Source organism: Artibeus jamaicensis, unplaced genomic scaffold (assembly GCF_021234435.1).
Source record: "Artibeus jamaicensis isolate MK-2021 breed Jamaican fruit bat unplaced genomic scaffold, CSHL_Jam_final contig_786, whole genome shotgun sequence".
Taxonomy (NCBI): Eukaryota; Metazoa; Chordata; class Mammalia; order Chiroptera; family Phyllostomidae; genus Artibeus; species Artibeus jamaicensis.
In genome coordinates, this window is record NW_026521971.1 from 1731656 (window position 1) to 1759049 (window position 27394).

Consider the following 27394-nt stretch of genomic DNA (forward strand, 5'->3'; position numbering starts at 1 on the left):
GGACAGGAAGTTCTACACGTGGAACCAAATGAACTGCTGCCAGGAAGCCAGACACCTCACCCACCTCGTCACACACACGCGTGCCCCTCGCCTACCTCACCTCCCCCAGGCTTCACAGGCAGGTGCAGTGATGTACTCCCGGGGGGACCTGCTGCCTGGACCGGGCCCCCAGTGCTTCGGCCATGGACCGTCCCAATGAACTCACACAGCTGGGACCACAGACCAGGATACCCCCACCTCGATAGCACCTGCCCTGAACTTCAGTAAGCACTTACTGGGTGCCTCCTACATGCCTGGCACTGCACTGGGTGACCAAGGCATGGCACCTGCCCTCCTACAACTCAGTCAAGTGAGGAGGGCTGAGAACCAGCTGGGTGACTGCCGCACAGCGTGAATCCGGATACAGACTTGCAGCCAAGGAGAAAAAGGGAAGGCTGTACGCAGGGGAGGGACACTCACAACCTGAATGTAAGAAGGGTTCTCGTGGAAAGTTGACTAAGGCGGGCCAGAGTGGGAACGAGGGGCCAGTGAGAAGGTCGAGGCAGAAGGCAGGGCAGGGGGTGATGGCAGCCCAGGTGGGGCTGGCAGAGGGATGGTGAGGAGAAGGTGGACCAGAGGCTGGTCGGGAGGTGGGACCAGCTCGGACACCACGCCGCTGCTCTAGCACCTTCTGGTGGGATGGCCAGCACGCTCAGGACAGAGGGCTCCTCCCTGATGGCAGCCATAGCCACCACAAGACCCCGTCAAAGCACCAGGGCCCCGCTTCTGGCCAGACGCCCGCGGGAGGCTCTGGGCAGCTGTGCTCTGCTCCCGAGGACAGACAGAGCTATTCTGAAAACAGACTGGGGACTCAAAGGCAGCTGCCGAGCACTCCCCGTGGGCCGAGTTAAGCTTGTCGGCCCCACTTCAAAGCCGGCACAGCATCTGCCCCTTGGAGGCTCCGGAAGAGGAGAGGTCACCGTGTTTAGCTCTTTGCGTGGCTTCTGTTCACAGACAAGTTTTCCCAGCACCACCCCCACCGCCCTCACCACGCACATGCACACAGGCACCACCCCCACCCCTTTCCCACACACGTGTGTGCGCACACAGAAATGCCTCGCTGCCTGGGTCTAAGGGACTTATGAGGAATTTCTCAGGAGATTCTGACATACGACGCCTCACTCACTGGGCAACCAGGAGCGTGGTTTTCTCCCCTGGAGGCCGTGGAGCTGACCCGGGGGTGTGAAGCAGTAGGTCCTAGTCCCCATTCTCCACACACACTGGCTAGACGCACCCCCACCCCTTGGCCATGTCGGTGACACAACTGACTCTGGCACCTCCAACCAAGGTCGTTCCAAGATGAGACCTGGGGGCCAGGGCAGGAACCTCGCTTAGGTCTCTCCCTGAGCACCAGTTCCATGAGGGGCAGAACCCTCCCTGCCGATCACCAGTTGACAGAGCGGGGAGGGGAGATGGCGGCAAGCAGTTCTCTTTGGAAGACGTCAACTCTTTCAAATCTCTTATGCACTAGAAATAGAAGAATAACTTCATAACATGAAGACAGATATGCAACAAACCAGTAGCCAACTGCACATACAGCAGTGAAATACCAGAGGCGTTTTCAGGGAGTTCAGGAACAAGACAGGGCACCTCTTGTATCAGTGATCCAGAAGTTTGGGGCAGCTCAGTAGGACACGAAAAACAGAAGAGCTATAACTATTAAGAAGGAGACAATTTTTTTCTTATTTGCAGGTGATACTACTGTCTGAACAGCCCAAGAGAATCGGCTACAACCAGAAGAGGAGTGAGTTCAGCGACGAGCTGGGATGGGCACGAGTCTCCATTTCCTCCTGGGGCAGGGGGATGAGCGCGACGGCACAGCCTGCTTACTGTCACCGTATGCGTTGAGCACTCAGCACGGGGCCTGCTGCACTTAAGAACTCTGTAAATATTAGCTATTACTAGGAAACATCCTTCTACACTCAACAGTTTAGCCTACAGTAATGTAACCGGGAAAAGTACAGCAATGGAGAAACAGAGCGAAGCTACAGGAACAAAACACCTGCCCAGGAGCAGATGCCATGAGGCGCGTGCAGGGCCTCCTGCAGACAGTGTTAAGAGAGACGAATCCATGACGATGCCCAAGGTGGAGGAGGAGGTTTGACATGGCAGAGACGTTCTTTCTCCCCCTTTGCCAGCCTGACCAGGAGCTCTCCAAGACCCAGCCGGGTGGCGCCCTATGGCATACCTCCTGAAAACTCGTCTCCACACCCCGGCCCCCACAGGGGGGCGACACTCAGCCCTGTGGGCCTTCGCTGGCCCTGGCTGTCCTCGTCAGCTCCTCGGCTCTCTCCCTCACCGGCCCACGAGGTCAAACTGAGTCTGCAGCTCCTAGTACCCCACCCCACAGTGGACTCATGCTAGAGACCGGCCAAGGCCAGCTGGGGGCGGACACACTGCCCCGCGGTACCAGGGATGAGTAACCCGAGAGGGACCTGCAGAGACACCTACTTTGGGTTTCGCGAGCTCCTTGATCCTCTGGATCTCCTCGTCGGACATGACATCGTAGTACCTGACGATGTGCGGGCTGTCCCACTCGTCCTCCTCCTTGAAGGGGGCGATGAGCAGCTGGGGCGTCCCGTGGCCGTGGTGGTACCTACAGAAAAGCCTCTTCTGCCTCTGGGGTGTCTGCAGAGCACAGAGCAACAGGCCCCGAGCTGAGCGGGGCCCCAGCCCTCCACCCCAGGCTGGCTGGCTGCAGACGCTGGACTCACACCCCGTGCCCAGCAGCTGCTCCCCCCGCCCCCTCCCCACAGAAGAAATCGAAAGCCTCTCAGCTTGACTGGCATAAAATGATACCTCACACATCAGGCGATGTTTCTCTTTCCCCAGAGTACCACTGGGCTCTGTGGCAGAGGGTTTAACCCTGACCTTTCTCACAGAGATGTGAGTAGGTTTAAAGGGCTGGGGCGGGGGAGTCCCCGGGAGGAGGGGCCAGTGAGGGCCAAGCAGTTGGCCTGGAGGCTGCAGGCAGACTGCCTCACACCTGAGCCTCCTGGTGGGAGCCTGGGGACCCCAGGGCTCTCAAAGGCCAGTGAGACCTGACACCCGACTGTCCTACAGAGCCCACAACTTCCCCTGGGGACTGAGGAATGGCCACACCCAGGGTTTTCTTCCCAAGAGTGACTTGGGCAGAAGCTGGCATGCTGGGGTAGGGAGGGGGCTCAGGAATAACTTAGAGAATTGAAAGTCTCCCTGGGACAGGAGGGGAGAAAGTCTCCTGTCCTACACCTCAAAGAACGCCCACACACCAGCCTCCGCAGACACTACGAAGGACTAGGGAAGATGCTGAAAAGTAACCCACAGCGGAACATCCTCCCCAAATCTGCCTTCCAGAGTCGGAGCGTCGGTCCACAGCCTGAGCTCCAGGCCCGCCCGCGGGTCTCACCAGTTTGACACCCTCCCCACGACAGAGGCTCTCATAGACATCCCTCTCGGGCAGGTAGTCCGAGGGCCTCTCGTAGATGCTGTCCTGGGTCTCCTGCTCAGCTTTGGTCTGATTTGATACCATTTTCTCTCTTTCTTCCTCCAACAACTGTTCAAAGTATCGCAGATTCCCTCCAGCTCGTTCATGGCTCGGGTCTAGAAAAAGCAAAGAACAAGGAGGAAAAGGAAACCACAAACATCTGTTAGGTCATTTAGAGAAATTATTCTATAAGCGGTTTTCCCTCCCAGCAGCACACTTGCACGCAGCCTCTGCCTTCCACGGCACCTAACTGGGTTCAAGAGTCATGGTGAAAAAGACAACAGACGTTCTCCCATTCTGGCCACTGATGAGAAAAAGGCAATGAAGGCACATGGCGGGCGAGAAAGGCTGGGGAGGGACACTTAGCTGGTCACTGAGGGGGCTGTCCTCTCAGGCCTCCCTGTGTCCCAAGGACACAAGTCCAGAGTCCTGCCTCCTGCCCCCAACTTGGCTGTGTGCCAGTTACATTTGTCCCCTAAGGCACATCCATCCCTGGTGACCCCATCACAAGCTGGCCCCAGCTAGAAGGCAGGCTGAAACGGTGGCCACGAAGAACAGCAGCGTGGCACTGCCCCGGCCTCACCGTGCGGGCCTCACAACACGAAGGAGCCAGGATCACTGTGCCCCTTCTTGGATGAAAACACGGAGGCCCAGGGGTTCCCTGACTCCCTGTCCAAAGTGCTTACTGACATGACAGAATCTATAAATCTCTCTTCCCACATCGGTCTTGCTGGACACATGCATGCTAATGGACATCAGACTCACAAGAAGTATTTCCAGACTGTGATATTCCATCTGTTACTAAAAGGCAGAGCAGATGGTTTTAAAAACACAGTGCTTTTGACCCCATTAGTCCCACAGCATGAAACACATTAGCCACCAGAGCCAGGGCAAGGCCACCAGGTAGCCGGGCAGGCCTATGCACAAGGGTTGGGTTATTGTCACCGCGGCAGCCCTGACACACAGCTTGCTCTGAGCTGGCTTCGGGGGAGACTCTGTCCTGCAGAACAGCAGGTACACTGTGGCACTGACTCCTAGACAACAGTCCCAGGGGTCACAGGCCTCAGTGTGCCCATTAGTGACAGGCCAGATCTGAGTTGGTTAAGGAGCTAGCTGGCAGCTGGACTGGGTCTGAAAGCAGTAAGGCATTTGTCACCGGTCAGTCAGGTTGGCTCAGTCCTGGGAAAATGGCCAGGTGGTAGTCAGCAGAGTGACCAGTTCTCCTGCCAGCTGCCAATCCCCACCTGACCTTCCCTAGAACGTCCTTACCAAGAGACAGCAGGCGGCGGGTGAGCTCCAGGGCGCGGTGCAGGTCACCCAACTGGAAGACGGCATAGCTCAGGTAGTCCAGCACCTGGGCCTTGGTGCTGACGGCCTCTTGCCCAGCATCGAGTTGCTTCAGCACCTGCTCCATCCATAGCACCGTGTGGTAATAGTCCCCGTCATTGTAGGCCGAGCGACCCATCCCAAAGCAGTCATCTGCACTCATCACTGCCTGGTACTTGGTTCCTGCAGCAGGCGAGGCAAACAGGCTCTAGGGAGCCTCCCACACCGAGGAGGCCTGGGTCACTGGCAGGGGACATCAGCCAGCAGAGCCTGACCAGGACTTCAGACTATACACCTCAAAAGGCCACTGGTACCGTGAGCACAGCCAGGCTGGCCCTACCATGGGCTGTGGCTCACAGCTGACCTCCAAGCCTCAGACGCCCCTCTGTTGAGTGGGACAGGGCCTTTGATACAGAGAAGCCCGGGAAGCCCACCAAGAAGTAGTTTTCGGGAGAATATGAAGGTCCTGTGAGCCATGCAGCAGATGTCTGTGCGCAGCTGGAAGTGTGAGGCTGGAGGGTAAAAAAATTAGTTGAATATAAAAAACAGAACCTAGCTGGCATCTAAAGCCATGGACGAGGATAAGTGCTTCCAGGAGAAGTCTGAGGAAAGAGCAGACAAGGTGGCTGAGACCAGGGCCCCAGAGGGCACCTGTACAAAAAGGACAGAGGGAGAATAGCAACACTGAGAGGACCTCACAGGTCAAAGAAACAGGAGGAGCAGGAGCCATGAGACACCAAGGGAGGCCAAGAGCCAAGCTGCAGTGCCGGCTTTGGCCGTTAGGTGGCAGGGACCTTGCTGAGCATCTGCTGCTCCCTGAGCCCTGGAAAATGCCCATGAAGAGAGTTTCAAATCAACATGAGGTGTGTCAACTCTGGGGAGATGCAGGCTTTAAGGTGGTGGCAAGGTGGGAGGGGCCGTGAGTGTGTCCCTCAGAGAACCCTGGAAGCAGGTCCCAGGGAGAGCAAGAAGAGCTGTGACCCCTGCCCTGGAAAACAAGGGCACCTCCCTACAGCCCTGCTACCAGTAACTGGGTCTGGCTGACATGGAGGAGCTGCCTCTGAGGCGGCTCTTCCTGCCCAATGTCCAAGATGGGGCTCTGCATGGAAGGGAACCCCCGCTGTGATGGGCAGGCCACTTCACAGACCAGAGTCTGCTCGTCCTGGGGGCTCAGGAACAATGTAGAACAGGGAGCTGAGGACGAGAGGAGTTAGCAAGCAGACCAGAGATTATGGGGTTCCTTGAGCCCCCATCCACACGCCATGGGCTCCCATGAGCTCCTCTGGCTCTGGGGGCCCAGGAACCCGCGCTGCCAGAGGCAGTGTGATGCAGCTGAGCAAGCTGGAGCTCTGGGTGTAGATCAGGGCGGCTTTCACTACGGACAAGTTGCTTAGCCTCTCTGAGTCGTAGTCCCCTTATCTCTAAATAGAGACAATACCATCAATTTTGGTGCCTGTATCATGGCTCCTGCTCCTCCTGTTTCTTTTACCAATGGCAAGAATTCAAAGAGATGATGTATGAAGAGATCTCCCATGGTCCCCAGGATGCTAACAATCCACAGCTATTATCAACATGTCTCACAGATGCAAGAAGGTCACAAATGGTCACCAGACACTCAGCATCCTCCCCAAAAGCCAACTCAAATATCTATCCACCAGAGAGTACCAGCTGAGCTGGCTGTGAGCCGGGGGGCAACCAGACAGGAGGCCTGCTGGCATGGGTAAGGGATTCCTGCAAGGGCACGGGGTGAGCAAAGGAGCTGAGTGGTGTGGAAGCCTAATCCAACCAATGGGCAAAGAGGCCAGTGAGACAAGGTCACGCAGGACCCCAAAGACCACGCATAAGAGGAGTTTAGGTAGAGCCCTGAAAGTTAAGTGCTGTGATCCAGAACTCACATAAAGAGACGAGTGTCTCAGACCACATGGCGCGCCCTGCTAGGGTGGCTCAGTAGCGTCGTCCCGTACACCAAAAGGTTGTGGGTTCCATTCCCGGTCAGGGCACATACAGGAGGCAACTAATCAATGTTTCTTTCTCTTTCTTTTTTTTCCTCTCTCTCCTCCTCCCTCTATCCCTCTCCCTCTCTCTCTCTCTCTCAAATCAATAAACATATCCTCAGGTGAGGATAAAAAAAAAAGACCACATGGTAGATGATTTTTAGGGCTGAGCCGGAGGTACGCAAGTCACAATGGTATTTCAGTGACCCCATGAGAAAGAAGTGATCACGGAGCTGGAGTCAGGGCCTCCTGTACTCTGAGCTACACTGTCTCGGATCAGAGCCTCCGGGCACAGAAGACATTAGGGAGGTGGAATCTCCAGGCCTTAGGATTCTGGCGTGGGCAGCCAATGAATGGAGGTGCTCTTCCTGAGATAAGGGGTGAAGGAGATGGGAAGAGAGCTCAGAAAGGGGCAAAGATTTCAGTTTGGGACATGTGAATTCTGAGGAGCCCAATGAAACATCCAAGCAGAGCGGTCCCATAGGCCTTTGTCTGCACTGGCTGGAAGCTCAGGGGTCAAGTCAGATCTGATGTCATCCAGGTACAGGTATACCGTGAGTGATGGAAAGGGCTGGGCTCACCTGGGGAAGGTGAGCAGGGAGACCATGAACTGGGGTGGAATCTTAGGAAGTAACTCCCTTCCACCCCGGGCTCCTCCAGGACGCACACGGGACTGCTAACTGCAGTAAAAGACCGCTGCCTGGGCATGGCTGCAGACTGGGGGCTCTTCCACCAATCGCCTCGTAGCTACGGGGCGAGCTGATCTTGCAGGTGCCCCTAGCTGCCTTCTCCCTCTGGCCTCGTGGCCTGGTTGGTCGCAGACCTGACCGAGGCAAGAATAAGGGGAAGTCCACGCCCACAGTGCTGGTTCACAGGCTCCTCAGTACCAGAGCTTTAGGCCAACGACAGAGAGCCTCCTTCTCCCACAGACCATGATTCCTTTGCTAGTACTTCCTCCAGGGACTCCCAAGGGTACCCAAGGTTTAATGGGGTCTAACTGAATCCCTGAATTTTTGGCCTCTAACAGCCCTCTCCAAACCCCAGATATATTCTTATAAATACATTGGAGCAGTCAGTGGGAAAGGGGCCTGTGGGGGGAAAAATGAGAGATAGAGATTTAAATTGAGAGAATATAACCATAGATGCCAAAGAAGAAACAGCCAAGATCAGTGTCCCAGAACTCAAAGGAGGGAGAATATCAGAAAGAAAGGAGCTATCGGCGTGCCAAACGCTGCAGAAAGTTAAAGAACATTATGTCTGAACCTGTCCTTGGTTTTAGCAGCTGCCTGGCCCCTGGTGACCTTCCGGCGGCAGGCTTGGCGGATGGGAGTCAGTGGGGAGGGGCAGCCTTTGTGCGTTCAGGAGGGCCTGGGAATCAAGGAAGTGGAGGGAGACTGTTCTGCAGCCTCACCAGGGGGAGGAAGAGCTCTGTGAACAGCAGACACTCAAAAGGGCCTTTGACCCTGAGGGCGAGTTTGTAAGGCCAGCGAGAACGGAGCCTGTGTGTAAGCCCAGGGGTAGAGCCCAGAGAGGTCCTCGCAGAAGGAATGGGGCAGGGACTGCAGCTGAGGGCAAACAGGACACGGCTGTGAGTCAAGAGAGCAGACCTGGACAGGAAGAGACCAAAGGGAGCGGGAGGGATGGGGGTCCGAGTGCTGTACTGGGGACAATGCCAAGGGAGTCCTGAGCAGCAGCCTCGGCTTTCCCTGAGACTCGACTAGGAGAGGAACTTGACTCATACAGGGAGGGCAGCTGCAGGGACAGGCTCTGGGGAGGTGACTCTCATGGGAAGGGGGACTGGCACCAACTGGAAACCCGAGAGCCTCACTGCCAGAGGTGACTCGGCACCGGGCAGCAGAGACCACAGGGGGCCGTGGCTCCAGCCCTGCCCAGACACTGCAGCAGAATCACAGGCTGAACAGGCAAAGCCCGGAGTGGCGAGTTACCTGGAAGTTCCCCTTTGGAAATCGTGTCTGAATCCAGCTTGTATGTGTCCTGAAGCCTCATCAGGGCCTTGGCGGCTCCCATTTCATCCTCATCAGTAGGGAAGAACTGTCGCTGAATTGAGAGGTTGGCAATAAAACCTTCCAAATGAGAGAGTGAGAGCAAGAGGTTACCCTTGACCCAGGGGAGGAATGCCACCTGGGACCACAGAGGTCCTCACTGGAGGGTCTCTGCCTAGTGCAGGTTCCCTGCCACCAGGAAGCTGTCCCGATGGCTCCTCCATGGAGACCTCTCTCTTCTCACCCCTCACTGTACCCACTGCCAGTGCTACTCACTGGGACCTGGATAGAAATGGCTCCACACTTTGGTTAGCAGGTGGGAGTCTTGGCTCCAAAGGACTCAGCTGGACCAGTGGAGATAACAGGGACAGAGAGGCTAACTGCAAGGCACAGAGAGGACTGAGGAAGACTTGCTGACCACTCAGTGGGAAATGACTCACATGGAAAACCTCGACCCAGGATTACTGGGTTGACCAGGTAAACATAGACTTCTAGCCCACATCTCAAGCCAAGGAGCCTAAGGGACAGAGGTAGTTAACTCAGGGAGCCCAGTTGGCCACTCACCACTGACCACTGGCCCTTATCATCCAGAACAGTGAGGACGATAGTCCTGGAGGCATCTGGCACTGTCTGCACCCCCTCGATTAGGGGCCAGGACTCCATGTGGCCAGGCCCAGCAGGTGAGGCTGCACCAGCCTAGCACGGTCCCCTGAGAGACTACACTGGGCCTTGCTCTGCTCTCTAGGTACCCCCCACCACTCAAACCTGCTATGACCTCAGGGTAGGAGCTCCCCAACTGTGCCATTCAAGACCACAGCCTGGAGGGTGGGAGAACCCCTGACCTTAGAGAACCCCAAGGAAGCTGTTCTGGGACTCTAAGTCCACTGTAAAGCAAGATGTGCACCTCTTGCAGTCTCAGGGCTCCAGGAGGGGGTCAGCCTCACCATGAGGATTCAGAAGCTGCAATTCTGCCCATGAGCTGGGAGCTGGGAGCTGGGAGGGGAGCTCCGGAGCCGTTCATCTCCAGCCACACTGCTCCCCAGAGTGGCAGCACCCACAGCCACCTACCCTCACGACTCCAGCTCACACACCCACTTTCACCCATGCCTGGGAACCCAGGGGCCAAGATGCTGCCATGCTGTCTTCCTCCTGACTGTGTGGCCAGGGACCCTAAAGAGTTTTACAATCCAGGAAAAAGAAAACACACCCCAGAAAAAGCCACATATCAGCATGTCCCCTCATTTCTGGGGTGAGAACTCTGAAAATTAGAGGTGAAAAGAACCTAAGGGCCTATCCTGTCTCCTCTAGGTAATTTTTTTCCCAAAGAAATGAGATGTTGGTGGTGGAGAGGGGTGGAGAGGAGCTGGTGGATGGTCCCCTGAGCAGGCCTGTTCTCCTGCAGCGCAGGCCGAACACTCAGTTCTGAGCTGCGGGCCTAGGCCGGGAGGCCAGGGCCTGGGAAAGGCGGCCTCGGCCTCTGCAGGCGGTGAGCTCACTGGGCACAGCTCCAGCCCAGCTGAGCTCACCAATCCCTCCCCAGAGGCTACCCGGTCCAAGCCCAGCCCAGTCTGGCTACAAGGGCTGAAACGCCTGGGCCAGAGAAACAACTAGTCTGAAGTTAATCAGCACTCCCAACTCAGGGACACGAGGCACGGAGTCCTGGAGGCTGAGCCCAGGGCTCTGAGGCAGGAAGGCCCACCCCACCAGCTCCCGCTGAGCGTAAAACATTAGAGCCTAGAAAGTTCTATCAGAGCGAAAGCACCAAGCACAGTTAGAGCTTTAAAACAGTCCCTGCACTGACCTGCAAATACCTCTTCTAGGAATGTATCCTGAGAAAATAACCAGAGATGTGTGTGCAAGATTGCCGATGATTTGGAAACAAGGCCACGTCCCCTGGCTTGACCAAGTTTACACAACATCTGTATGACAGATGACTATCCAGCCATTAAAATGGTGTTTCAGAAGAACATTTAATGGGCCTACAGAGAAGCTGCAAAATTTAGGGAAACAGTATACTCTTATGCCACAAATCTGCTAGTAGATTTATTTTATATCTAAAAGACAGGAATGGGAAAATTTAAAAAAAAAAAAAAAAAGACATGAGTGGGAATGAGTTTACATGCGGCCCCTGTGCCCCAGCTTGTGGGTCCCACCACCCAGCCCACCTAGTTCACCTCCGTCAGTTCATTTGGCCCCTCAGAGCAAGTGAGTCTGCACCCCTGGTATATAGGTATAGTTCCATTTTTTATGTACATGTATGCATAAAAAACCTGGAATCTGAGTAGTACTCATTATCACTAGGTGATTGGATTAAGAACTGTCACTTCCTTATGTGAATGTTTTTGTATTTCCCAACTTTTCTATAAAAATGTATTATTGAAGTATGATCAGAAAAAATCGCTACCAAAAAAGGGAAGTGAAAACCCGAGGAAAAGGCAAGAACTAATTCCTGACACATATTACACCGCAAAGCCAGCCACCGACCGGTCTGGTCCCCACAGAGAAGGGAGAGGATGTGAGATGACAGGGTCCCTGCTCACACCGGCACTCACCCTCCCGGACCCAGACCCGGGAGAGGCTCAGCCGCGCTCGCCGTCCCTCACCTGCGGCCGAGTCCTGCAGGACAAGGCCCTCCAGCTCAGGCCACTCTGTGTTCAGCCGCTTCACCAGTTTGTAGGCATTCACAGGGTGGGACAGGTAGCCCTCGGGGTCAGCAGCCGATTTGCTGGTCAGAGCTTCCATTTTGTCGGCCCAGCTGTGGAGCCAGAGGGAAAGGGAGACTAACACACGCACCCATAAGGGCCTTGACCTGCGGTAACTTCCCCGGTGGGACTCAGGGTGCTCTTCATCAAGAGGCAACAAAGAATGGATACAGTAAGGCCCCATGGATCCTTGCAGCCCCTTACTCTAGACAAGAGCAGGGGACCCCACTGAATACAAAGAGGCTCTTAAACAGAAAGGAAAAGGCAGGGGGCCATCAGCCCATGTGGAGCCACCCTGGGGACGGCCCCGAGGTAACTCCTGGCCAGCGGCACAGTGCTCTCTCAATGGCTTCCTCTTACGGGTGCCCCAGATGGGTTCCCGGAGGTCAGGGGGGCCGACTCAGGGTGGGCTTGGGGACTTAGGATGCCAGGCACCTCTTAATCTTGGAGAGCTTGGCTTCCTCCATAAGGATGTACTCCTTCAGAGACTGCACCAGGTCCTTCTCTGCGTAAATCAGGTCCGTCATGTGTCCTACAGGGGACGGGAGAAAGGGCCCGAGAGACATGGATGAGAGATGCCCCATTCCCTTCCTTGGGGCGCAGAGCACCCGCACAGAGGCCTGTGCCCTGGGCCACGGGCAGGTCGGCTCTCTCGGCATCTTGGGGACCTGGAGTTAAAGCGGACTTGGCACTCCCACGCTCCCGGCCCCCAGCTTCAGGAAGAGAGAGGCAGAATGCTCTCTGCTCAGCACCACTCCCCCGTCCCGGGAGAAAGGGAGTCAGGAAGGCCAGGCGGCCCAGCAGCAGCCTGCACTGCCCAGGGACGGGGGCCCGGCTGAGACTGCTGGCTCCTGGGACAGCCAGGTCACCGGGCCTCGGAGGGGGAAACAAAAACTCTGCAAGTCCCACTCCCCCTAGGACTGGCCCAAACCAGTGAGTGAGGCCACCGCTTCCTGAACGAGAAGAGGCCTCAGGCAGGGACATTGAGGCGCTTGAGCCAAAGACTGCTCGGTAAGGGACAGCCCCGCGGCACATACCGATAGAGGTGAAGAATTCAGCTTGCACGCAGCCCAGGACACCCAACCAAGCCACCAGCAACGTGGACACCCAGAGTTTCATGGTCGCAGAAGGCAGCGTCTGCAAGATATTCAGCAACAGTCACTGGGTGCACAGTGGGGGAGGAGACGCACAGGCATGTGCACTCGTATACACACAAACATGCCAAAACCCTGCCCTAGCACACAGGGGCTCAGGGGATTCAGGACCAGCAGGGGGTAAATCAGGGATGTGGGCTCAATGCTGGCCCCTGCTCTTGGATGAGACAGGTCCTTGGGAGAGACTGCCCTCTTGGCCCCTGGCAGCCACCGGCCACATGGGAGGAAGGCTAGACTGCATGGGGTCAGTCACCACTGGTTCTAGCAGTCTCTATGCCCCAGATTCTGCCCCACCCCTTCTTGTTTCAAGATCGCTTGTCTGCTTCTGCCTTTCCTTCTGAACGTGCCAGGACAGCCAGGTGCTGGGGACCCAGAGGTAACACGCAGCCCTGCCCACGAGGAGACTGACACTGGAGGAGAGACAATGACAAAAACAGAAACTGACACCAGAGGTTCCGGGGGACCCACACTCCACAAGAAGTGCACAGCAGCTGGTTGGCCAGACAGGGAATAAAAACTGCCCCTGCCAGTCTGCCCCAGGCCACGGTCTGGGAGCAGGCACGCAGGCAGACGCCCCTCTTCCCGCAGTGATGCTCCCCAGCATGCGCCGGCCTCACTGGTGCGTCCCCATTCACAAATGTTTACTGCAGGCTCATGTGTGCCAGGCACTGAGCTAGGCACTCTGGGTACAGAAACGAACCAGCCACGTAGGGCCAAAGCCCCGGGTGGGGCCAGGCCGTGCTGCTGACATGGGGTGAGAGGCCAGCTGCTACCTTCTCAGGAGCCTAGAACCAGCCCTGAAGGCAGCAGGCACAACCTGCGACAAGCCCCACTGGTGTTGGACCTAAGTACACAGCAGAAGTTTCAGGGGCCACTGCAAGCTCAGTCACGCAGCTTGGGGCAGGCGGGTGGGGGTGGGGGGCACCGGTCTGATCCCAGCTTTGTCAGTCCTTCCTCTTCCTGCTCTACTCCAGCCAAGCCCCACCGGAAATTTACTAAGAGAAAACAAGGAAAAGAACGGAAATACAAATCCCGCCCCCCCAAATGTAAGCCTTATCTAACAACTCTAAGTCTGAGTTGACTAACACCAGGGTTGGGGTTTTTTTTTTTTTGCCTGCCATGGTGGATTAGACATAGTCACATGCGCCATTCCTCCCCTCGCCTTCTCAGAAGAAGTCCCAATCCACTGCAGTTCCAGGTTAGGCTGAGAGAAACCCAACCACAACCCCCGCCCCCAAACAGGTTCTAGACTCAGGAGGAGGGGAGGGTCAGCGAACGGCCTCATTTGTCCACGCCCCTGCCCAGTGTCTGCAGAGCCAGTGGCTCGCCCATCAGTGCCCTCAGTGTTGGAGGCCCAGAGATTCACGGGACAAGGTCCTTCAGCCCAGAATCTGCTGCAGCGCAGGGAACATTGTGCTCAGGGGTGCATCCTGGAGAGAGGGCAGCAGGGGAAAGCAAGTCACAGGAAGAAGGGGAGTAGGGCTGGCTGGCTGGGGGGGGGGTTGTGTTCAGGTCCCCCCGATGCAGCCCTAGGTCTGCTTCCAGGCTCACCACCACACTGCATCTCCGCCCCAGGGTTCCAGAAGGCCTTTCTTATTGTGTATACAAGCCCCTTTCATAAGGCTCGGTATCTGCCCTTTATCTCTCAAGAGGCTAGAGTAGCTCAGCAGAGCACGTGCTATGTGTCTGTAGGGAAAGGACAGTAAAAACCAAGGCCCGAAGACTGAATCTATGGAGAGCGAGGGACCAGCTGACGGGGCACAGGCTGGTGGAAGAGGGGGCCACGGCAGGAGAACAGACCAGACGTGGTCGGATAGGAGGGACCCCAGTGCTCCTCCCATGTGTCGCTGGCTGCAGTGGCATACCTCTTCAGAGAACAGGTGACAAATTCAAGAAGCCTCTTCATTGCTTTCAAATCACCTTGGTGATACTGTCCATGGTCCATGCCTTACAGGACACAGGAGAAAGCACCCACATTCCTTCAGTACATGAACACCAGCAGCCATTTCTCCGGAATGGGCCACGTGGCTTTGACCCAGCCCACCCATGAGTCCCAGCCTGGAGGCAGAGCTCCAGAGAACCTCAGATAGGGTTCTGGGAAACTGCTTCCCAAGAGCCTGCAAAGCCCAGCTCTGATGGAGGAGCGGACAAACCTGCTGGCCCAGAGAGCCTGGCCCAAGGAGCCCCAGATTGCCACCATCGACACTGCCACTACAGGCAGGGGTGTCCTGGAAGCCCTGGCCCATTTCTCCTGATCTTGGGCCCCTGAACACCAAAGGCTTCATACAAAAAAAGGGGCAGGTTGGGAGCGGGCAGCATCCCATCTCATACCTGTGCTCGGAAGCTCCTGGGGACAAAGCAGGTGGGAGTCTGTGTACCTGCCCTGCGCCCCCACAAAGCGCCCGGGGCTGCTGACGCCCTCCAGGAACCCTCAGAAATCCATGCTGAACAGTCCTGGAAATGGGCAACGTCGAATCTCTTTTTACGGAAAACAACATGGCATGGAGCCCGGGTGGAAAAACCAGCCCCGAGTTTTATGTGAGCGGCTCCTGAGTTGACAGCCATGCCTGACCCATGTCACACGACCGACACAGAACACTTCACCACAGACTTGTTCGAGTCAGGAAACCTCCGCCGTGGAAGACCACACGTTTCTTCCCTGCGAAGGGCGGCTGTAGGCTGCGTGAGGGTGGGTGCCATGCGCATACTGTCCAGTGAGAAGAGCAGGCTCCCACACAACACGTACTCTATGATTTCGTTTTTACAAGGAGAAGCGTATGTATAGATTTCCGTGCATCTATGCAAATTTATATATACACAGACACATGAAGCAAGAAGAGAATCATAAATCTACATTGTCTCTTGGTGAAATAAGTTTATTTTCCTCTTCATGTTTATTTGTATTTCCTAAACTTTCTACAAGGAGTTCCATGGGGAATTTGACATAGATTTTCTAATATGCTTAAAGTGAAAAAAACCAAGTAGGCCTCTCAAAGGGACTCCAAGGCAGAGCCGGCAGTCTGAGTTGGGACCCCCGTGGGCAGGCCCTCCAAACCCTGCCAACACCCCAGGGACAGTGATTCACCCACCAGGCGACCAGCACTGTTTCTGAACACAGGGCAATCCCAAGACATACAATCAGAGTCCCCAACAAGCCTTCTCTTTGGAAAGGACTTGTTTGGAAAGGCCATTTATAACCTGGCCAACTGGGCATGAAAAGATGTTTCCAGCTGCAAACCAGCAGCGTCCTCAGCTTCTCCCCTTACCTCATCCATCAGGCAGGAACCTCTGCCAAGCTCCCAGCTGCAACCCAAATGCAACAGCTTGCCTTTTAACAATGTATTTAACAGCCTAGGGACAGAACATGGGTTTGCTGAGAATAGGTCTTGCTTGGCACTGAACAAGAGGCTGCCTGCCTTCTGTGTAGGGGCCAAACCTGCCTGAACAGGGCTCCCCGCAGCGCCCCTGCCTCCCGGCGGCGTGGCCCACTCTGGGACGGCAAAGCCAAGAGGACAGGCATGCACAAACCTAGGAGCCGTATGGAGGTTCCCCCAGGACCGGCCACCTGAGCACATGGATGTCCCCTGAGGCCCACAAGCTGCTGTCACTGGCAGCCCAGGGAAGGAGGGGAGACACCCTGCTCCCCTCACCCAATGTCACACTGCAGCATCACCCTGGTTGGAGTCACCCAACCCCCTGCTGCAGCCACGCTGGCTGCCCACGTGGCTCTCTCATCTCGCCTGGCCTCCCACCCGCCTCCGCTCTGCCAAGCAGCCAGCCAGGCTTGCTACAGCCCCTCCTCTGGTCTCTCTCCCTAAGAACTTTCCAAAGGCTCTCCACTGCCCTCAGGATCACGTCCAAACTCCCTAGCCCTCAGGGGCTTTTGGACTCTCGTGACTTGGCCCTACTGCCCTCTCCGGCCCCATCTTACGACTCCAGCTTTCATACCTTCAACTACCCCCCCACAGGAAAGACGTACTCCTTCACTGAGAACCTGACGAAGCCAAGGCGTTCACCTGCAGCTATTCTTACGCTTTCTCTCTCTGGGCCACGAACACGTGGATATGTACCTCCCACTTGGGCACCATCAAAAGCACAGTCTCCTGCTCCAGTAAATAAGCAATGAAGCAGCAGAGAAGGCTGTAAAAATAGACCTGCAAAAGCCCAGTTGGGTATTCAGTCACCGTCCTGGCAGAGACTTAGCAGTCTAGGCGAGACCAACGCACAAGAAGGACATCCAGACGAGGACAAAACCCAGGCACCATCGTGTTTGATGCATCAGACTCACCACCTCCACCTCTCTTGACCTCGCCTGTCTCCTGGGCAGCTGGCTCACCTCAGACCCAGTGGAAGAGACTGTCGGGCCCTAAACTCCGGCTCCTCCGGGGGCTCCAAGGACATGCCACGCCCACCTCCCCAGGGGCTGCTGAGGGGCCCTGCTAGTGCACCCCAGGAGCAGGGGGAGTTAAGGCCTCACTCGAGGCAGCTCTGACCAGTGAAGGGCAGAGGACAAGAGGAGGTCCACTGAGGAACTCCTGTGACATGGACTTTCTGTCGAGCTCGCCCAGAGGTGGCCCAGCCGTGTGCAGACCAGCCGGCTTGCTGAGCAGCACCCTGCGTTTGCTTCCCACCCTCCTCTACCTCACCGCCCCTTCCCTCCCTCTCCCGCCCTGCAAGTGCACCTTCCCAAGAAGCAACCAGCACTTACACTCCACCTTGGGCTCTGTTTTCTGGGAACTCGCCTGAGATAACCGCTATTTATGATTCCGAAAATCTTTCATTTCTACCTTCTAATCCTCACCCAAGTCTTGTAAACAAGACAGATTATCGTCTGCATTTCAGCTACAGAGAGATAACTGAGGCTGAGAGCATTTCCCCGCACACCCGACGGCTCCAGCAAATCACCGGCAGGGCGGAGGTTCAAACCCCAAACGTACTTTCCACCAGACACTTCTGTCTCAGTCCTTCCCAGCAACATCTGCTGGCTCACAGCACCAGGGCCTCCCAACCAGGGGGAGCCCCACTTTGCCCTGGCACAGCAGGCCTGCCTGGGTCGAGGACTTCACTGCGGTTCACAAAGCAACTTCGCGACACCCCTGGCTGGATCCTACCAGAAGGCAGACAGCAACGTGGAGCCAAAAGACGGGACTATGGTGGCCTGAGTTCAGGTGACAGACGCCTCTGCCCAGGCATCCATCACAGCCCTCACAATTGACCAAGCAGGCCAGCTCAGGGCAGAACAGTCCAGTCGGCAGGGCACGCCCGCCCTGGCATCAGACAGCCCCAGACAGCCACCAACACTCAGCTCCACCACCACTGCCTGGCCTGTGACCTTAGCGAAGTTACAGGTCTCCTGCACCTCAGTTTTCCCATCTGCACAATGGTACTAACATTAGGACCTGCATCCCATAGGGCCACTGGGAGGAGTGAATGAGATGACAGATGTCGGTGGGCAGCCCAGCAGCACCAGGCACAACTGATACCAGTCGGCAGCACCGAGGACACTGCAGGCACATCAGTAGACCTGAGGCAGCCGGCTGCCCAGCTGACCCCTAGAGAGGAAGAAGGTCCGGTCTAGGGGACAGTGAAGATGGAAACAAGGTAGAAACTGGGCCGTCTCCAGTCTCAGGAGTGCTGGAAGGAACACAACGTTCATTCATGAGAGAGCGGCATCAGGCGCTGCAGCCCTACGGACATTCAGGAACAGCCCTGCAAGTGGTCGGTCACTGGCTCGAACTCTCGCCAAGGGAGGGATGTCTCTGGCAAAAGGGGGGGAGGGGGGCACTGGGCCAATCCTGCAGGAGCTCAGGTATTTCTCTGCCTCCTACGGGTACAAGGCCGCAGGACTGAGGCCACACCCTGGCCCTCAGGAGTCCCAGGTACAACACAGGCTATCTTCTAGTAAGCACTTTGTGAAAGGTAGAGAGAGAACAGACGCTGGTCTGTGAACAGGCTCAGACAGATCCTATCTCAGCTGGAACACTCACCACCCAAACACTTAAAAAAACGCTTTTCCACACTCCAGCAAGTCCAACCCATGCTTTTCATTCCCCTCTGCTCTTGCTGAGATAAAAACTATCCCTCTCTTCCACATCCCCAGCACAACCCAAGCCCCAGGGGCCACCCTCCCCCTCTGTTCCACGAGAGACTTCAAAAGCCCAAATTACTAGACGTGGGTGACATTTTCGGGGTGACTCTCGCTCCAGCACTCTGGGCCTGCACGTGCCTGCAGCACAGCACTTCCTGCCAACGCCATCTGCATAAAATTAAACTCTGACAGATCGCAGGACTCGGGGACACACCCACCAGCGCGGCACACACTATCAGCCAGCGTGGCCACAAACTGGGCAGGCAAAAAAGTGAGGCTCTCTCAGGAAATGAGTGGATCCCACATTCCCTCACCCCACTCATTCCACAGGGCTGCACCCTCGCAGTCTCTCCTCCTGATAAACACTCACATTCTGGGCTCCTCCCCCAGAACACGGCCAGCTGCCAGCATGAAGCAGCAATCACAGAGAGACTGTGAGCTACCCAGAGGCAAGAACAGTGCTGACACCTCCTCCTCCTTCCTCATTCCAGCTTCAGGCACGTTCTAGCAGAAGCCAGGCACACAGGGGGTCCTCAAGGAATAAACAGAGATCGGCTGTGACCAGACAAACCAGCAAAGTAAATATTCCCCTGGGCAGCCCATTTCAGAGCCTGCAGCGGGGCAGAAGGGCCTATCTCACGCCCCAGACTAGCCGTCACCATGTGTGCCTGCTGAGCTCTCGCAGAACTACAGTAGCCCAGTATGACAGCATCTCTGGAGTGAGGCCTCCGGCCAACTCTCTCCATCCTTGCTACGTGGCTTCCTTGGAAGGGCCGCACACTGGACACGCTTGGCCATCTGCGAATAAGAAGGCACTAGAAGCAAAGGATTCACAGCCCAAAGATCTCGTGAGTAGAAGTGAACAAAGAGGCTGAGCCCAGAGGCCCAGAACCACCCAGTGAGGAACTGCACCCTGGGCACTTTGGGAGTAGTTTTAAGCACAAGCCGAAGGAAATCTTAGTTCACTTCACAGAGAACTTAACCATGGAATGTATTGCCCCAGATGTGACATGTGCCGAGAAGCTGCAGCAGTTTGCAAAAACATTCTATAACTTTTAGGTGGAGAGTGGATGTCTGCAAAACCTGAGACAGTTGAGCATGCCCTAAGCTACAAAGTGACATTCTCCAGCCCATGTGCTCAGGGCCCGGACCTCCTGCAGGAGGGCTGCCACCATCAGGCTTGTCAGGGAGCACAAGCCTTGGGTGTCACTCCACAGCAGAGGACACAAGTCTCAGTCTTGGAAGGGACTCTCACGTTCTTCTATGCCATCTTAAAGGTGTCCGATGCAGAGGCCAGGAGCCCACCTCTGCTGTGCTGATCACTCTCAAGTTGCAAAGGTTTGCTGAGCACCCTCCACACGCAGGGCACAGTATGAGGCACTGTCCTCTCAGGTGAAGCTCTTGTGGACAGGGTCCATGGGCAGCTACCCCCTAAAATGTCCCTTCCCCCACCACCCTGCTTCCACTCCAGTGCCCAGCCAGGTCTGCTCCTTCTTACACAGGCTGTTCCTCTGTCCAGGTTAGCCTTCATTCAGACTTCATCTGACCACTCCAGCTAATGAGTCACCTCCTCCAGGGAGCCCTCTGGTCTGAAGCATCCTGTTCTCCACCAATGACCAGCAGCCTGGTGCTGCCTCCCAGCCCAGCACTCACCACACTGCTCTGGGCCTGGACTTCCCAGTCTTCCAGTCCAGTGGGTCTGCCCCTTCCAGTGGGTAGCAATCCCTTCGTTTCTGACACAGAAGGGTCCGTTTGTTGAATTACTTAACTAATTACCACAGTCTTTGCAGACGTTGAGGAACAGCAACGCAGATTCCAAAGAGATGTCTGAAGGGGGGAAGAAAAAAAACACTTTCTAATAAAACAGCCAGTCTTTTCATGAGCACCAAGGTGGACCAGGACACAGATTGCCAGCCCTTCGCCCTTTGGAGGGAGGAAGGTGGGGTCACTGACACGAAGTGGACCCCCAAGGTCCGCCGACGCCCCCCGTTCCACCCGCCCCGCCCCGCTGGTCTCCAACTTCGAGCCGCCTCCGGGCCAGGCCGCCCCTTCCCGGAGCGTGACGGGGCGGCCAAGTTCCCCGCCTGGCGCGGCCGCCCAGCGGACCGGCAGGAAGGCCGCCGCTGACCTCACCACCCTGAGCCCGGGGAGGGGACGGGGACAGCGGGACAGGAACCCGGACGGGTGTACAGCCAGGGCGGAGGGCGCGGGGCTGCGGCCCGGGATGCGCCGTGACCCCGGGCCCCGAGGGGGCAGGACGCACGACCCCGCACCCCCGGCCCGCGCCCGAGCCCCGCGGCGGACCCGGCGGCCGAGTGCTCACCTGGACGTTCACGCCGTTCCCGGCGTTTCCAGAACCTCCCGCGGCGGCGCCCGGCCCTCGGCGCCTCCTCCGCCCGCGGCTCCGCCTCCCGCCGCGGCCGCCCCGCCCGCTTGAGCCGCGGCCACGTCCCCACCTCCCGCCCCCGAGCGGCCGGGCTCCTGGCTCCGCGCCCGGAGCGCCTCGGCCAAGGGTCGCAGGCGCCTGCGACCCCGGGAGCGGGCTCGGGCCGCCGGGACGCACGGAGCGGGGCGCGGGCCCCGAGCCAGGCGGGAGCCCCGGGCGGGGCGGGAGCCCGCCGCGCGCCCTTCATGCCGCCCGCCGCGGGCCGCACGTACGCCGCGCCCGCCACCTTCGCCCGGCTCCCACCTGTGGGATTCGGGCGGCCCGCGGTCCCCGCGCCCGGGCCGCTACCGCAGGGCCCTGGCCCTGACCCCGGCCCTCGTGCTGTGCGGGGAGCGACCCTGGATGCTGCCTGACTCTCCTGGCTTCAGCTCGTGCCCGTTGGTTTCCGCGGCGGTCCCGCTGGGCACAAGCTCAACTACCGCCCCCTCCCCATCATCTCCACGGGCGGGTTGGGTGTGAGTGGGGGGTGAGGTGGGGCCGGAACGTCACCGGGGCAGGAGCCCGGCTATCAGAGGAGAGTACAGAGCAGTGGGGAAGGCCCTGAGGAGGACTAGAGACCCGGTGGCCACCCCCAGGGCCAAGCTCCCAAAGGGATTCAGACTGTCCGCAGCCCCTGGGCCCCCGCACTGCTCCTCATTGAAGTGTAGGTGAGAGGCTGGTGGGGGAGGGGAGGGGGTGTTGGCACAGTAGGACCACCTCTTGGTTTGCCCAGACCCTGCCGTACTACGGGGGCCAAAAACAGCGGCTCGTTCAGTTGCTCAGGTCTGGGAGGGAATGAGGCAGGGATGCAGCAAACCTCAGCCGGAGCTGGACCAGGCCCTGGTGGCCAGGCAGGTTCCCACGCCTGCTCTGTGAACCTTCCTGGACATGAATGAGGGGAAGTTCATCTGAGAATCTCATCAGGGAGTGTGCCCGGAGTGGGAGGTTCCCAGCCGCTGCCCAGGCACTGCGGGGCTGTTCCCCAGGACACGCCTTCCAAGCCGGCAGCCCAGAGCCGGGAAGGCAGGAGCACGCACACAGAAATACACACAACACGGAAAACACCCAAGGAGCCGCAGCTCGGCCTGCGTCAGCCACTGGTCAGAGCTCAACTAAACCCAAACAAAAACCTTGTTGCATCCGTGACATCCTGGTGTGCCAGCCTTGGTCCCTCCAAATCCTCTGGTCCTCTCCTCCTTCTCGGAGCTTGCCTTATGGTCTCCTGAACGGTCAACCTCCACCTCCCAAACGGATCCTTCCCTTGACCTGCAAACATGCCTGAGCCTGTAGCTATAGAAGAAAACCCTCATTCAGCCCCACCAGCTACTGCAATGTTGCTCTTCTTCCCCATCACAGCAAGTTCCCCTGAAAGAGCCCTGTGTCTCCTCCTCACCTCCCTCCCATTCCTCTGGCCCCTCTCTACGGCAAACCAGGTCTCAATAAGCTCTCTGTAACCTCCAGGTTCCTCAATTCAAGTCACTCTTCCGTCCTCATCTGCCGAAGCCACCACTGGTGTCCACAGGCCAGCAGCACCGGACCACTGCCTCCCCAGAACACTCACGTCCCTGAGTTTCCACCATTCCTTCACGCCACCTCTGCCCAGGCTTCTCCCCACCCCACCCCCCACGCACATTCTCCTCTCCCCTTCTCCCCATTAGTCAGTGAAGGTGGGGGTTCCTCACAGCTCAGGCCCAGGGGCTCTCTTTTCCTCTTCTCTTTAATTGCTTCCTCTGCTCAGATGACTCACACGTTTCTCTCTGCACTCGCCCTGACTCCTGGGCTGCAGACTCCTAGGACAGACCGCGCAGTCTACGCCTCCACCTGAGTGTCTGCAGGCCCTGAGTCCATGCTCTCTCCCCTTTCCCCTCCACGCCTCTCATTTTCCCCGCTGCACTGAAGGAGCCGCACCCCACCCATGGGTTCCCTGACCAGAAGTCTGGGAGTCATGCCTCCTGCCTCACCCCCAGACCCTGTCCTTCCACATCCCACAGCCAGTGAACCCTACCTACCACCTAAACCTCTCTCAAATCCGTCCATTCCAACCCCTCCTCTTGCACCTGAATGATTGCAATGGTTTCCTAGCTGGCTGCTCCCTCCACCCTCGCTTCCTCCCACCTCCCCTCCACACTGCAGCAACACTGACAGCCTCAAAATGCAGACGCAAACCCATCACTCTCAGCTCAGTGAACTGTGCTGGCCTTTGGAGCCCCTAACAGTGGTCTGTGAGGGCCCCTGTGGCCTGGCCCATACTCAGCTCTCTAGCTATGCGGACCTTCCTCCGGTGACTCCCACCGGCTATTCTCCTTCCACTCCCAGGCCTTGACCACACTGTTCTCCTGTCTAGAAAAATTTCCTTCCTCCCCAGTTGAACCCTTCTGACCTCCTCAGAGGGATTTTCTTCACCTCCCCAAGCGGGTCAGAACCTTGTAGAACAATCTCTTAGGCCTGTGTGCTTTGTAAGATTTGCCACAGTTGATTTAGTTGAATGACTGTTTGATTGATAGCTACCGCCTGCCCCCCCCCACTGGCCTGGGAGTTGAGGAGCATGTCAGTTCTGTGCGGTTTTGTCCACCATCACCCCCTCACCCCACAAACAGGCGCTTGCTGCCCCCATGAAGGGACGGTGGTCACCCTCACGCCTCGTTCCACACAGCGGTGGCCAATGGCCTGACGACAGCCCCCACAGAGCCTCAGAGTCTGGGACCCCGCTCACTCCTGTGTTTGCACCTTCTCCTCACCTATAAAGATACTTTTCATCGGATATAGGGCCCACGGGGGTGATGAGAATGATGTCATTTCATGATGTCCTTAACATTGTTGTCTGGCAAAGTCCGTTTTTTTCAAATATGGTCAGGTTCCCAGGGCTCAGGTATCAGGACATGAACAGAGCTTCCCAGGGGGCATCATTCACACACTACACCCAACATTCCTTCCTGCCCTGCACGGGCTACGGGGTCCCTGTGCATCTGTGACTCTCGGTTCCGAACGCCTGGCCCACTGCAGACATGCATAGCCTCTTCTTTGCAACCACTCGACAGGTGAGCTCATTGGCTCCCCACACCCTACCCTGCACCCCCCATGATGCTTCTGCTCCAGCATGTCCGTCCCCTCAGGAAGTGAATCCAGCCCCTCCCAGGCACGCCCATGTCCCCCCCAACATACCCCCACTGAAGGCCTCATCTGGAGGGTCTCAATCCAGGGCACCAGCACGACTCACCTAGACCACCCATCCTGGCCTCCCAGCTCCTGCTCAGCTCCCTCTGCCCGTCCTGCACGCCACAGGCACCATGGCATTTTAACGATGTGATCCTGTCCCTGCCGTTCCCATATAGGGAACCCTCAAAGGTGTCCCTGCCCCCAGGATAGACGCAGGTCTCATGGAGGCTCCCAGTCCCCTCATGCAGCCCCAATGGCCACGTTCACCATGCGCAACCTCACACTCTGGCCTCCAGCAGCCTGGGCATCTTGCAGTTCCCTGGCCTTGACGGTGTCGTTCTTCCTGCTGTCAACTCTCCTCTCCCCAAAGGGGCTCCTTTGGAAGCTTGGGCCCAGTCTGAGCCAAGTTCCCACACAGACCCCACCGCTCCTCGTGGGTGAACTTCCGGCGTTGCAGCCTGACCTCGTCCATGTCTGCTCCCTTCCCCACGCTGCCGGCCCTTGGAGGGGAGCTGCCTCAGTCCTGGCCTCCCTGCGTCTCCAGCTCTAGCACAGGGCCTGGCACCCGGACAGGGCGTGGGCAACCAAAGTGCAGGGAGGGAGGGAGGAGGGAGGAGGGATGAACACCCCGCACCACTGCGGCCTCCAGCAGACCTCGCTAAGCAAACCTCTGTGTGTCACTTCAGAACAAACTGTCACCTTGAACAGCCAGGGCACAGTCCTTTCCCCAAATCCACGGTGAAAGCAAAGCCACACCTCCGTTCTGGTCACGACCCCACTGCGTCCCTTCTGCATTAGCTCCACAAGCATTTGCTGGGGGCAGTTGAGACCCCGGTGGGGATTCAGGGACCAGGAATGCCACAGAAGCTCCATGCAGTGGGGACATAGAAGGAGAACAGAGGCCCCGCAGCACCCTCGTCCAGGGAGGGAAGGCCCAGGCCTTTCCAGCCGGGGAAGGCTGCTCCTGGAGCCGCTGCCTGCCGAGTCCCAGTCCCAGAGACTCAGGCCCAGACTCAGGCTCAGGGACCGGCTGCCACCCTTTTCCTAGTGTGGCCAAGAGACTTGCCAATTGAGGCCCTGCCTCCATGCTGTCCCTAAGCAACAACACTGGCTCATGGACTCTCAAGGAAGGCTAGACTTGTCTCCCTGCCACCGCCATCCTGAGGGAAGGGCCAGGGGTCTCTTCAGAAGGGATGGCAAGCAAATACCTGTGCTGGGTGGACAGGTCGCTGAGTGAATGTGAGGGCGGGTGGGCTGCAGGCCTTCCCTGGGCACAGAGGGTCCTCACCTGCCCTGCCCCACCCCTGCCTCACTCACCTGGGACCCCTCCCTGGAACGGAGGGATGGGCGGGAAGGCTCCACTGCTCTGCACTGAGGCCGGCCTGATGGGGGCAGGGGGGTACCTCTTGTGGGCCCTCTTGCCACCACAGCAGCGGGAGGCCTGGCCAGGCTTTGTGACCACTGGGTCCCTCCATGGAGCTCCCCAGGGCCGAGTCCCAGGATTAACCAATGCCGCCCAGAGGGAGCTGTGTTTGTGGACCCTACACACCCACCAGCAGCTCACTCAGCACAGGGCTGTTTGCTGGACTACAGGACCAACCCTCCCCTCCAGGCCCCTCCCATTAGGGACTCAAGAAAAGCTAGGCGTGTGGCAACTGACCCTGCGCTGTGACTCAAGGACAAAGACAGAGAACAGGAGGGGCAGCTCGAGTGGAGCCACCTAGTGGTGGCCCTGCTGCTTCAGAATGAGGGCCTCCCAGCAAGTCTGGTGTCAGAGCCTGGTGCAGGACCCTGGGAAGGAAGAGAGTCTGGCAGCGTCCCCAGGAGCCTGTGGGGTCAGCCCTGAACAGGGCCAAGTGTGTCCCCAGAGACTGCACCCCCGAAATGCTTGAGCCCATTTGGTGAATGCAGAACATAAGCCTGGCCCCACAGGATGGCCACAGGTGCCCTCCCAGTGTCCTCCACCAGGGGCCCTACAGCCCAGACAGCAGAGCCAGCCCACGCTGGACTGTCATTATGGGGCGGAGAGGGCTGATCCCTGCCCTCAGGACCTATAATTACCCAGCAGGGCCAGGCAGGCCCTCAGGGCAGAGACCTCGCCTCCCCTCCTAACCATGCCCTCCTGCCTTCCTCCCGGACAAGAAGTTTCTGGGCCAGTGCAAATGCCTGGAGGGCCGGGGAAGTTAGGTAGGTACGGTGCTTACAGGTCCTGGCATTTTGATGCATGGAGTGTATAGCATCCTTTAAAAAATTATTACCACGACAATACAGAAGCCTCCTTCTCTCCTGGCCCAAATGTGGCCGGGGGGGCATGAGAAATGGGTGAGGACCAGGTGAGGGTGGGGGATAGCTACTGGACATCTGACTAAGCTACTGTTTCAAAGGCTGCAAGTTCAGTGGTTTCACTATTTTGGGGAGTCTGCCAAAATGTCAGGAAGCCAGGAGAAGCGAGGACAGGGGAGAAATGGGGGTGAGGCTGCCAAGGTCCCAGGGGCAAGTCTCGGATTTCTCCTGGGCTACACATAAAAGGGCTTAGACAGGAGGCTGAGCGTGGCGAGCGGCACACTGGCGTTGGGCCAGGGAGGAGCAGGATCCGACTGATGGGGGTTTAGGAAGAGCCCCTGCCTGCCTACTGTGGGGGGCGGGGGCAGAGAAGGAGGAGAGGAGCCTGGAGTTGAATGGGAGGGGCTGCTGCCCAGTGGAGATGAGAGCTGGTGGGGCCCGGCCTGGGGAGTGACGGTGCGTTTGGGGAGAAGTCAGTAACCAGGAAGCGCTACCCGTCCACTCACTCACTCACCCATTCATCCCACAAACACTGAATTCTCCGCCCCCCCCACCCCATCCTGAACTCCCTCTTGGAGATGAGGCCCTCCCCTCCCCTTTGGCTCCCTCTGCACTGTCGCCCGGAGCGGGCCCGTGGAAGGCAGTCAGTGCAGCCCCCACAGTGCAAGCTGCTCCCCCAGAGAATGCACCCACACGCTGCGGGGATCTAGACAGATTTGGAATCCCTGTCAGGGCATCTGGTTTCCTGGGTCGTCTCC

The 27394-nt window shown here is 57.7% G+C and overlaps 1 protein-coding gene across 4 annotated transcripts in view; it reads right to left on the bottom strand.

Moving 5' to 3' along the window:
• P4HA2 (prolyl 4-hydroxylase subunit alpha 2) overlaps positions 1–21169 on the bottom strand; it is a 31314-nt gene extending 10145 nt beyond the window's left edge. For 2 of the 4 annotated variants that reach the window (XM_037129896.2, XM_053672763.1), the window contains exons 1-9: positions 20901–21079; positions 20426–20599; positions 12568–12667; positions 11966–12062; positions 11432–11583; positions 8772–8909; positions 4775–5014; positions 3428–3621; positions 2491–2667 (exon numbers count right to left, since the gene is read on the bottom strand). In XM_037129896.2, the coding sequence (XP_036985791.1) occupies positions 2491–2667; positions 3428–3621; positions 4775–5014; positions 8772–8909; positions 11432–11583; positions 11966–12062; positions 12568–12649 (1080 nt within the window). In that variant the 5' untranslated portion in view covers positions 12650–12667; positions 20426–20599; positions 20901–21079. The other 2 variants (XM_037129895.2, XM_053672764.1) reach the window with 2 other exon arrangements.
• Between the last annotated feature and the right edge of the window lie 6225 nt (positions 21170–27394).